This window comes from Sardina pilchardus, chromosome 5 (genome assembly GCF_963854185.1).
Source record: "Sardina pilchardus chromosome 5, fSarPil1.1, whole genome shotgun sequence".
Classification (NCBI taxonomy): Eukaryota; Metazoa; Chordata; class Actinopteri; order Clupeiformes; family Clupeidae; genus Sardina; species Sardina pilchardus.
The window spans coordinates 8050286-8063198 of NC_084998.1; the positions used below are offsets into that span (position 1 = coordinate 8050286).

The 12913-nt window shown below is 44.4% G+C and overlaps 1 protein-coding gene across 1 annotated transcript; it reads left to right on the forward strand.

Annotated features, from left to right (window-relative positions):
- The first annotated feature begins 152 nt into the window (after positions 1-152).
- Positions 153-12910, forward strand: ywhag1 (3-monooxygenase/tryptophan 5-monooxygenase activation protein, gamma polypeptide 1). Its single transcript, XM_062536239.1, has 2 exons — positions 153-386; positions 8878-12910. The coding sequence occupies exons 1-2, from the start codon at positions 300-302 to the stop codon at positions 9532-9534; spliced, it is 744 nt and encodes a 247-aa protein (XP_062392223.1). The 5' UTR covers positions 153-299; the 3' UTR covers positions 9535-12910.
- Positions 12911-12913: the final 3 nt, after the last annotated feature.

Here is a 12913-nt window from a genome sequence, read left to right on the forward strand (position 1 = left end):
AGTACAAGGCCCAACAATTACTTAAATTATTGACACCTGCATCCCATCCAAGGGACGCTGCATTGTTACATCATTACGCAGAGGCACGCCTGTTCTTTAATGGTGACGCAATGAAGAGAAAGTGTACGAAGGGGGAGGGGGTATCCCACTGGAGTCGGCACGCGCAGACAGCAGGGTGAAGCCTCAGCAGCTAGAAGAGCCCGTTGCATTTTTCCTGCAAACCAAATACCAACAATTATCTCCACTTGAACATTTTCTGTCAAAAGTGTAGGTTAACGTCTGTATTTTAGACATTTAAAATGGTTGACCGTGAGCAGCTGGTTCAGAAAGCCAGGCTGGCTGAACAGGCAGAGCGGTATGACGATATGGCAGCTGCCATGAAATCGGTAAGTTCAGCTGAATCATATTTCTGAATGTATTAAACGTTTATGAGCTGGCTTTACAATTCCTTCTGTGGTTGTGTCTCACTGAATTTATATTCAGCTGAGTACACTCATCACAATGACATGTTAACGCTATTTCATTCATCTATTTCATTTCTTGTCAGCTGTCAATTGACTACTATTGACTAACAGTCCACATTTGATAGCGTGTTGGTCTTGTTAAGATCCTGTATGTTAAGTCAAATGCATGGTAGATTATTTTAACTAAGGTCAGCTCTCTATATCTCAGCACTTTTATGTTGGGCCTATATAGGGAATGCAAACTAAATCGGTTTAAATCACGTCAGTTTTCAAAACTGAGCACATCATATTCCTGGTAGTGGAAAGATCTGTAGGCTCTTTTTATTTTGAGTAATTGTTGCAGTATTGAATGCAGAAGGGTTGTAAATTTGACAAGAGAGACAACTAACGGGGAAAGCGGACGAATGCAGACTGTTTGATCTTGGGGCGGTGCCTTTTGACAGATCTTATTGAATTCAGCAACATGGCCATAGGAGGTTTCTGAAGAGAGACTACAACAGAGGCAAACAAAATGAATAGGCAAATTAACCCTAAATAGTCACGAGAAAGCACATTTTCAATTGACCGATTATGGCGACATACAGCCTAATCAGACAATGTGCAGCTTCTGTCAGGCACTTGTTTTATGATCTGCCACTGAACCAGACAGCAGCGCGAATCAGTGATACTTTGATTCACTAGGGGAATAAATGGCAGCGTGCCGCTCCTGGTTTTCTGAAAGAGACACACTCCCTCGACCACGTACTATCAGCCCTGTATTTGTCACACTGAAAACATGCAACTACGCAAAGTGTGCGCTGCCCTCAAATGTACCCATAGAGCGCACCGTTGACAAGCTTGCCATGCACTAGAGCAAAACGTAGGCTACGCCGCACGTTGTATTTCTGAGACAACTCCCACTGTCTGATGCCCACTGTCAAAAACGTGGGTAGCAGACATCCACCCGAGGCTATCGGTGGCAGTTGTCATATTGCAGCTTTTGTAATGAACGGGTGTGTGATAACGTTTGGCATACTGTACGACTACTCGCTTTCTCGACCTCCGTGGAAGAAGGCATGCAGGTTCGCTTCCACAAGGCGTGTCGCAGAGTGTGCCAAGGTGCAGTGCCCGTACTGCACCATTTCGTCCGATCCAGCTCTCCAATTTATCAGCTAAGCAGATGTGGGAGCCAGTGAGAAATTGATGTGGGTTGAGAGCAGCTTTGATTTGGGAGAGGTCAGTGTAGACTACCCATACATACTACAGTTAGTGTTCAGACGTGCTGGGTGTTGAGCCCTCCTCCTGTCTCACGTATAAGGGAAGCTTACAACTTCAACTGTCATATCATATCATTCATTACATGTTGCAGATGCAGAATGATAGGGATATCATTCCAATCAAGACCAATGAAATCCTCTGATCTGATCTGACCACAATGAGGCGTGACAGTGGTTGTACAACATTGTACAACTCATGACAGTGTTTCTGCTTCAGGGAAACCAGCTCTGTCTGATCAAGTCCACCAAAGAAAATGAGTGTAATTTCGTCGTTGAGTCACAGAGTTGAGGTGGGCACGGAAAAAAGAAAATGCCTTGTCATTCTGTTGAGTCTTCAGAAAGCATTGATTGCTTTGACGTGTGCACGCTGCACAGGCAATTAGGGGGATGGGCGAACGCCACAGTGCCTCTCCATGCCAAGCCCACCGCTAATTTATCGGCAGTGCAGTCAGTGCAAGTAGCATCTCTCTGTGTGCTTATGTCTCGGCCCTTATCCTCACATCTCGCTTGTCCTGCTCCTGTCTGTAGCCTGGCACAGTAGCTGTGGGGTGGGGTCGGCAGGAAGGGAGCTCTCTTGACAAGGCAGGTGGTTTGGAGGATCAGATTTGGCGTGGTGGGGGTAGTAGGCAGCGCTACTACTAGGTTGTGAGTGAGTTCACTGGGTTGATAGTGATGCTGCTGCCATTTCATATAAATGTAGGCTAAATAATATGTATATAATGTGAATGTGTGTATACATATACAGCACATATATATACACATAGTGTGTGTGTGTGTGTGTGTGTGTGTGTGTGTGTGTGTGTGTGTGTATAAATATTATTATTATATATTATATATATATATTGTGCCTTGTCAGGGTAGAGCACCCTGACAGACAGGGCCAGTCCCTCACTGCAGCACAGGCCATATGGGGTGTGTCTGTCTGGCGTCCTGGCCGCCAGCCCCAGGCCATCTCACACCACTGCAGTCACTCTCCCCTCCAACACCCTTCACCAGCATCCTGACTAGCAAGCGCCCCGGGCTACATCAGCAGTCAAGAGTCTACACCCCGCCAGTGCTGCTTGATGGGATTATAATATGGCTGATGGATGATTGTGGTCTTTTTCGATCACAGCGATCACAGCGCAGTGTCTTTATAACTGCGGTCTAGATTGAGTGGTGCCTGAGCCTCTTGACAGAGCCCTGTTTGTTTGATTTTGACTGATGACTGATATAATCTTTTGTTTGAGAAACAGAACCATCAGGTGGGTCGTTTTCAAATCTACTTAGAGCTTTTGTGGCCTGCAATGCCTTGGTCCTGGGCCAGTTACCTACTTACTAGCAGACTAGAATGGACTTCAGGGCTGTGGTGAGAACATTGCTATTGTGCTTTGACCAATAACACTGAACAAGAGTGCTCAGAGATAGCCATTGAGTCAACTGATAGTCATTGAGAGACTATTCAAGATCATAGATCATTTATTAGTGGTAGTAGTACAATAAAGTCTTTGGGAAACATAACCCTGGTTATCGTAGAGGGGTGAACAACCCTCCTCTACCAAAGTTCCGTTCTCAGTTTAGGTCTCCAGTTTAAGGCCAAGCTGCTTAATCAATCTGGCTGGGTTCCACTCTGTGTCATTAGGATGTGATCTCGCTTTTTGGCACCGGCTTTCCCTCCGGCCGCGCTCATTCTGGGCCACGTTTGGGATGTGCCAGGCAGGACCGTCTCCGGGGGAAAGGTCTTTCTGTGCTTTAATCGGAAAAGATGGAACTCCGGAAAGACGGAAAAGTCTGAGGCAGCGCGAAACGATGACTTGATGACGTGGATAATAATGGGTAGATACGCCATATCCTACCCCTGGGTTGTATATCATGCAGCCACACACACACGCTTCCCCTCCTGAAGTAGAACCGCTGACGCCACTTAAAGGCACGGGGGTAGAGATGCTCCCCCCTCACGTGTTTTCTAGTGTTAATCTTTCATGGGTTTTTTATTTTTAGGCGCATGTTAAGATCCCGCAGTGTAAAATCTTCTAGTCACTAATGGTTATATAACAACAATGAGGTGCTTGAAGCAAGAACCCTCCACCCCCACCCCCATCCATTGCATTTGCTGAGTCTTCGACCCGTTGCAGGAGCCATTTCTGCCCCCCCCCCTCCCCCCCCCATCTCACCAGTCCCTCTGCACTCACTCCTTTGACTACTCCATCTCCTAGTACACTTTGCCCATGGCCCTGGAGAGTGTTCGTTGGGAAGGGTTGTCATATCGGCTTAGCAGGAGGGAGAGAGGGAGACAGTGAAAGAGGAAGAGAGCCAGCAAGAATATAGACCCTATTAAATAAATAAAAAAAAATATATATATATAGAAAGAGGAAGAGAAAGAGAGCGAGCCTGAAGACGCAAGTGCAAGTTGTTGGGGGTGAGAGAGTGACTGGGAACAAGATACGATTCAGTCATAAGAATTAAGGCTGGGGTTTAGGAAGACTGTAGAGTCTTTGGGAACAGACAATAGGGAGAGTGATTGCTCAGGTGAAACAATCACAGACACTAATCTGATTGCTGTTTGTTTATCTGTTTGTTTGCTTGTTTGTCTCCATGCCAACCTGCAAATCTAGCGTTTGTCCGCCAGACAACATGCATTTGGCCTAGACTTAGACTATATTTGTGTGGCTAACTTTCACTGGAGTAGACAGAGTACACAAATCCCTCAAGGCATAGTCCTAATTTTAAGAGACTCTGCTCTGTGTCAATCCCAGCTGGCTAAATATTGTTGGACTGTTGCGTTTGAGCTATAGTAAAGCCTATTGTAGATGACAGGGGGGAATTATGGGATGCATCTCAACGGTTGCTACCCGGAGAGAGAACAGAAAGCTCCTCCATGATCAGCGCTACTGTCGGTCCTCCTTCCAGGTGCCACAGTGAAGGCCACAGGCATGTTTTGCAACCTGTTTCTGAGGTTATCAGACAACCCCGCCCTGAGGTGCACTTTGCTTCGCAGCAGCAGGGAATCGCCCTGGTGAAGATGACAGCTGGTAGGCGTTGGTTTGACACTTGGACAACTCCCATCCAATGGGAATGCGTCCACACAGGGTAGCTAAGTGCCGGATAATCAGACAACAGGGTGAGATGTTGTTTTAAACTCTACATGTTTATAAGCATGTAATATGCACCATCAACCAGTGTGCACCTACAGCTCTGGAAAACATTAGAAGACCACTGCACATCTTTCTGATGTCTTCCTATGGCTGCTGCTGACTGCCATTCAAATGAGATGACAGTCTTATTCAATTGCAGTGGTTAATTTTGAGTATGACCGTCAACTCATTCAAATGTTCCTCTAATGCATGTTGATCAAATAATGCTCATTCTTCAGACTGCCTGATGGAGCTATGCCCAGTCCTGTCAGGTCACTGTGTGCACAACTGTCCATACAGACGTTGCTTTTTGCTCTGAATGAGACAGTTTTGTACTGAGCCTGTAGAGTGATGGCTGTTGAGAGACACTCTCTCAAAGACGACCCGTCTTGATGATGGGTGATGCGTACTGCTCTGACACACACACACCCTATCATGTGACCAGGTCGCCGTCTCTTTTGTCGTACTTATCTGCGCCACTAATGCCACTGTGCTAGCTGTCCCCCTTGACTCAGTGCTGTATTGTTGGTATACTGTATAAACGCACATGGACCTTAACCCTCATAAAACAAAAGTGTCCTCCTTCCCTCTTCTGTTTCTATCACTGCTGCGGGTCCGTAGTCCAGCCAGGCACCTGACCCGGATGATGCAGCTCACCTGAAACAGTGCCAGCTAGAGCTGCTCAGAAGGGTTGAACCCAGGTGTGACAGGTAGAGGATCCTCAAAGCCCTGGGCAGCCGTTGAGTGACACGCCGTGTGTTGTACTGAAGACTGGCGGTGAAGTAGGCCAGATAAGATTGCATTCAGTGTGCCAAGCAGAGAGGAAACTCCGGCTCGCGGTGACGTGACTATTCACACACTCGCGGCCCCGTGGCATAAGAGGTCATCTTTTCTCGTAAGCGCTGCTGCTCCTGCTGCTGCTAACTGCTAACTGCTAGCATTGCTGCTACTAGGAAGCTTCTGAGGGGCTTCCCTCCTCCTCCAACACCCCCCCCACACACACACACACACTCTCATCATACTCGTTCCACACACATGGAGCCTGCACTCCCCTCCCCCACCCTCTCCACCTTTCCCTCTTCCTCCATCCCATCCTTCACTGGCTCAGGCCACATCTCTCTCTCTCTCTCTCTCTCTCTCTCTCTCTCTGGCGCTGCTGGAGAGACACTATGGCCAGTAGCAGGAGATTGTCTGTCCTCTCAAACAAAAGCAGATTGCCTTGTTTCCATGGAAACTTGAGATGGCGTAGTAGTGCTAGACTGCACTTTGACCACTCCAGCGGTGCACCGAGGTCTTAAGTGCGGAAGAGCCGGACAGGAGCGAGAGCAAGAGGAGCTGGCAGACGCAGCATCAGACACACAAAAGCATCTGAGACACACACAGCACTAATGACCTGTCTCTAACTCCAGCCATTCTGACATGAGTCGCCCCGTCATTGTAGTACCTCATTGATACCGCTACTGCAGTCTTTGTGTGTGTTAGGATGCAAAGACTTGACCTTTTATGACATCTTTTTCTTTCAGATGATGTGACAATATGGCATGCGCCCTCTGTCAGTGGCGAAAAAATTGACATTTTTTGGTGAGAGATGGGAAGGTGATCCTTTCATGTGTGTTGGAATGCATGTTAAAGGAGATAAGTCACTTTCTAAACAGACCGAATTCACAGGAAGCCGTTGCTGAAAAGGGAGTAGCTAAGGTTTGAATGCGGCGTTATAGTTTTTGTCATCTTAACAGTGTACTTTGTACACTGGAGTGAGGTCAGATGACTTGTAATGTGTCGTTGTGTGGGTGGGTGGGGAGACATTGATGTGTTTGAGTGTCACATGAAGCACAGCGCATAATAACAAGGACAGGAGGAAGGCTGGATAGAAAAAGAGAGAGAGAGATAAAGGGAGAGAGAGAGAGAGAGAAACAAAGAGAGAAAGACAGAGACTTGGAGTCAGTCGTTTCTCCACCCACTCCCGATCTGTTAGATACACAGAGCCTCCACCCAAAGCTAGTGCTGATTCAGAAAATGCTTTCGCCAAAAGAAGCTTGTACTGTACGCTGCTACCATTTGGCTTTAGGCTCTGTGCTCTCAGGTGCCAGGCAATCACTATAATCAGCATGATCAGTTAATTCAGACACAAAACGCTGCAAATCAGCCACAAAGATATGATAGAATTTAGTTCTGTAATTATAACACACATAAAAGTGTATCTGGAATATCTCCTTATCAGTGCTGTAAAAGAATATGCACTTACCTCAAAGGTCCATTCTAGACCAATAATATAGCAATGCTGACAAACTAACCATTAGGTCCTACATTCTTTCTAAATTGGATTTTCCCCCAAAAAATGGCTGCATGTATTTTCGGAGAAAGGGTTATCGGTACTTTGATGGTCAGCTCAATACTCAGGCATATTTTAAGACGCATAGTCAAAAGGCGCTGTCACTGTGTGTTTTTCCCTGCTGAAATGTCAGTCAGGAGGAAAGCAGCTTAAAGCAAGTAATCAAGGCAGCTTAATCGCTTTCTGTCTTTTGTCCATTCAGGGTTCACCAAAAAACCCCTGGGAGCTAAAATGGCTTTTTGGGCCTGTCTGGTAGTGGTGTTCTCACAATCACAAGTCATGGTTTGGTTTTGGTTAGGCTACATGTGAGGGGAAATTGCTGCTTTGTCTCATAGCGATCTCTGTCTCCATCGTGTCCATTGTTTTGTCCATCAAGTATATCTTGCTAACACATGGTGATCGCATAGCCATGTGGCCAAGTATTTGTATCAAAAATGACTTGTTTGTGGTACTGCTTTCTTGTTCAAATTGGCGTGTGTAGACTACTGCATTACTGGCATTTTGTCATTCAGCTGTTACTGTCATGTAGTGTTGTCATGGTTACCATTGTGGAAGATGTAAAGTGTGCCGACAAACATTGGACACCTACCAGACAATCAGAAAGAAGTACTCCATAGTGTTGTGATTCAATTTTAAATCACAGACACATACAGTGCAGTACTGGTTTGAGCGAGGTCAGCATTGTTGGACTATAAAGGATGCTCAAAGGACCCAGCTATCCCATTGTTGAAGCTTTAGATAAAGTGTAAACATCTTTGACAGCAAAATGATGTTTATTTCACATGGCTGAATAGTCTGTGATATGACTCAGCTGTAGTCCAGTCATACAAAGGCACTCTACCAGGCTTTGGGTGTTAGATTAAGTCCTGGGTGGCGAACCCAGACACTTCAGGTTGAGGTTCACTTTTGTTAACAGAGCATCAACCTTGGGCTGAGGAAACCGTGTGTTATGGGGAAAAATAACTCAACAGTACTCATTTAATGTTTGTGGTGATACAAGAGATGTACTGTAGTATTGCAGGCTTACCAAAGAAATAACTTCTTCAGTCGTTTTACCAAGCGTTGTACAGTACCAAGTGTTTTTACCAAGTTGCCAGTACCAACTGTGCTTGCCTCACAGTAAAATGCTGACTTGTCATAAAAAACATTCCCGTTGATGTGTTACACAGTAACAAGACAGAGAGTACCTCTTATCCTATCATTACCAACAACTGGGCATGGCAAAACGAACACTTATTCTGTACGAGTAGTACTTATTGCTGCACTAAAATGTCCTCGACGCACCGTACCTTGACTCTTTCATCTTGGATAAAAGCGTCAGCTTAACGACTAAAGCAGCATTCACACCAAGAACGACAACTATAACAATAACTATGAACGATAACATCCACACTGGACAACGTTAAGAAAAGTCTCCCCTCGTGTTAATGAACGTGATGACTAAAACATGATGGGTTCTGACTGGCTGTTAGCTTTTCATCATTCTCAAAATCGCTCTGAAAATGATCCCCAACAATATCGTTCTTCATGTCGTTATCGTTCTAGTTTATGGACGTTGTCATTCATATTAACGACAACAATATTTGTTTATACAGTAGTTGTTGTTGTATTTATCATTCTTGGGGTGAACAGCCCTCAAATGTATAAATGTATTAGTTAGCCTGGTGTTAAAACAGCGTGGCCTTTTGTTTCTCCCCGTTGTTGTGTTTCAGGTGACGGAGCTGAACGAGGCGCTGTCCAACGAGGAGCGGAACCTTCTGTCGGTGGCGTACAAGAACGTGGTGGGCGCCCGGCGCTCCTCCTGGCGCGTCATCTCCAGCATCGAGCAGAAGACCTCGGCCGACGGCAACGAGAAGAAGATCGAGATGGTGCGGGCGTACCGCGAGAAGATCGAGAAGGAGCTGGAGGCCGTGTGCCAGGACGTGCTCAACCTGCTGGACAACTTCCTGATCAAGAACTGCGGCGAGACCCAGCACGAGTCCAAGGTCTTCTACCTGAAGATGAAGGGCGACTACTACCGCTACCTGGCCGAGGTGGCCACCGGCGAGAAGCGCTCCGCGGTGGTGGAGTCGTCCGAGAAGGCGTACAGCGAGGCGCACGAGATCAGCAAGGAGCACATGCAGCCCACGCACCCCATCCGCCTGGGCCTGGCGCTCAACTACTCCGTCTTCTACTACGAGATCCAGAACGCGCCCGAGCAGGCCTGCCACCTGGCCAAGACGGCCTTCGACGACGCCATCGCCGAGCTGGACACCCTCAACGAGGACTCCTACAAAGACTCCACGCTCATCATGCAGCTGCTGCGAGACAACCTCACGCTGTGGACGAGCGACCAGCAGGACGAGGAGGCCGGCGAGGGCAACAACTAAACGAGCCGAGCCGATTTTAGGGGGCAAGAAATGGTCAACGCCCCAGTTCCTAACCGTTTAAGAGAAAAAAAAAGAGAAAAACACAACACGCGTGCTCACAACCTTCAACAGCAACAAGAGAACAAAAAAAATATGAAATAAAAGTAATAAAAAATTTAGGGTGGGAGCTGGTGGAACTTTTGTCAGTCGTTTGCCAATGGTAACCACTCAGAGTGCAGTCTTTTCTTTTTCCACGAGTTTGACGTGATCGAAAACAAAAAGAGAAAAAACAGCAGAGGAGTATGTGTTAGGAGAACATGGAGTGATCATAAATAGTAAATGGTTAGCATAGTGAGAGAAAAAAAAATACCCCTTTCTTGATCTGCAACGTTTGCCAAACCAACGCTATGAGGAGAGAAGTGTTCCAGTCTGTCAGTAGCCTACTAAGTGCTGAAGGGTGGACAGGCACCCTCAAACTGGCATAGGGACTGTTCTTGTAGTGCAAAACGTGCTAAAAGTGGAGCTGCTTTATTTAACTCGTGTGATTGAAAAGGAAGCGTTTGAAAAACATCCAAGTCATTGCCAAAGCTTGGGCAAAACACAAATCCACACGTACACACACACACACACACACAGGCACGCACATCTACACACACGCACACACACACACACACACACACACACAGCATATGTTAAGAAAAACTTGAATGTCGTTGCCTCACTAAAATAACAGGACGGTTGTGGCTAGCTGTAGGCAAGGTAGCTGGTATCTGATGTAATGTGGACATGTGGAATCCAAAGGGTTCCTAGTTCAGTCACTTCTTGTTTGAAGCTTTAAACTCAGCCAATCAATACAAACCACAACTCCAAAATTATTATTATTATTATTATTATTATTATCATTATTATTGTCGTCAAAATTTTGGGCAAATTAGAGTAATATAACGAGACATTGCATCAAAGTGGTAAGGTACAAAATAAATAAACTTGAAAAGAAGAAAAAAAAACGTAGCCACTGCAATTAGACAAATGATGTTTGCCACAAAATATAGCCTACAGTAGTTGCCATCAAACTCAATCTCAATGAACATGATTCTACTGGAACATTAGCCTTTGTTGGTAGATGATGGTATTGGAGAAAAGAGCTCGAGTTAAGGAAAGTGGAAGGTGGTCTTAAAGCAGCTTCGAGGTTTGTGATTTTTCTTTGTTTTGTGTTGATTTCTCTTTTTTAATTTTCAAGAAATGCACTTGTCCATTATACTGTTTCTCAGTGTGAGATGATTACTGCTCCAATAGTCTCTTTACTACAGTATCGTGCATGCTGGTGATGTATTTATATACAATAGCTTGACTTTATTAACTTAAAACTGTAGATGTTATGTATTCATATAAAGATGAAATGACTAGAATAACAGCTCAATTGTTTTCTATTTATTACGTTTTATTCAATTGTTTGAAAACTATTTTGAATTCGTCTTTTTCTGCTGGGTTAAGTACACTATACTAAAATAGTAATTGTTGACCATCAAACAATCTGTTATGGATTTTTTGCTACAGTGACTTGCAATTATTGTATTTGGATTTTATGACGCAAAAAAAAAGGAAGCTTAAAAAGAATACAAAAAACAAAAGACAAAAAGGAAAAAATTATGACACCAGTGTTAGCCGAAACGTATTGTCTGGTGTTTGTCACAATGTAATCACGGTTACGTTGTTTAATGATTAATGTTCTTAGAATGATTTCTTGGTGTGTGCTTTTTACCGTCACGTCATGTAATGAGATATTTAAGACTGAACAGTGTTTTGTTCTTCAGAATCAGTGCTCCTGCTAGGATCTCACTCACGGACCATTATTTGTTTCTAATACTTTAATTGCTTTTTTTTAAAGAAAATCATTTTTGTTCTTCCTTCTTTTTTTTTACTTTGATCTGTCTCCTGAAATCTTAAATGTGAGTCTTGTAGAGATTGCACACAAAAAAATATAATGATAATAAAAAAAAAACAAATAACTGAAACATGATAATGTTCATCTAGCCACATTTCAGTGCTGCTGTTGATGTTGTTCTGATGGGTGAGTCATGTAGTCATCAATGGAAGTGAATTGTCAATGCTCTTCTGCTATTCATTTGTTTCCCTGTTTGTTTTTCTTTGTGTTTTGTTCAGCTTTGTGCTCTCTTGCTAATGATCGACGCCAAGATTTACTGGGCAGCTCTGCCTGTATTGAGGGATGTAATGCAGAAGGATAGACAGATGGATGGACATTGAGGATATGACTGATAGATAGATAGATAGATACGTAGATACAGTAGATAGATAGATAGATAGATAGATAGATATATGCAGATAGACCAATAGAAGGAAGGACAAAGGGGTAGTTGGAAAGAAGGAGAGAGAGAGAGAGGGATAGAGAGGGTTGTAGACAATCAGTGACATGCAGAGAGCCCATGTGAGCAGTAAGGGATGGCTTGGATAGAGCGCCACTGTTTGTGGGCAGAGGCGGCTTTGGCTCTTCCTCCAGTGCCAGCCCGTCCCATCGCTCCGACTGCTTGGGGCCTCTTCTGCTAATGCTACGTGCAGTTTTAGCATCTGGCACCAGGCAGTTGCCAATTGTTTTTTTTTTCTTTCTTTTTTTTTACTGTCCTTCCTCATAGCGATAGTGGATTTTAGACCAAATGACAGGGCTCTTTTCTAAAGGAGAATTGTAGGATGTGTGTGTGTGTTTAACAGCATAGGATGTACTCAGTGTTGTTCTTAAAGGCATTGAGTTTGGATGGCATAGATGGCCTGCTTATGATGTATGTTGCTGTTTTTTGTTGTTATTTATATCGGTTTATTTTTGCTCCTGTTTCATTTGGTTGTCCCCTGTATGTTTTTTCATTTCTCGTCCTTTTGTTACGCTCCACCATCCTGACATGGTTTATCATTTCTGCCTGTCCATCACGAGTCTTTGGTCTCCGTAAAGGGACAGGAAAATAAATCAGGTTGTTTTAATGTCTATTAATGCATAGTGGGTTAGAGCACTGATTATTTGTTGCCCAAAGCCTTTTGAAAAGTATGTCAGGAGTTGATTATGGAGCCAAAGCAATTATAGATGAAGTCGAAAACTTTGTGGCTGACTGCTCAATAAAGTAACCCGTCTGAAATGTTAAGTGCAGTCAAATGATAGTCCTAAAAAAAAAAAAATTGTTTTGTTGCAAACTTGACCTAAAACTATTGGTTGTGCAAATGTATAATTGCAGCTTGAGAGCCCAGTGTCGCTGCAACCTAAGCCCAGTGTAATTGATTAGAGACGAAGACTGTGGTATGTAACTGATTGAGCTGTCGACTCAAAAGAGCAAAATGAGTACTGAATAAAGCTGGCAAATGAAGAGAGAATCTGAATAAAAAATCAACAGCACCT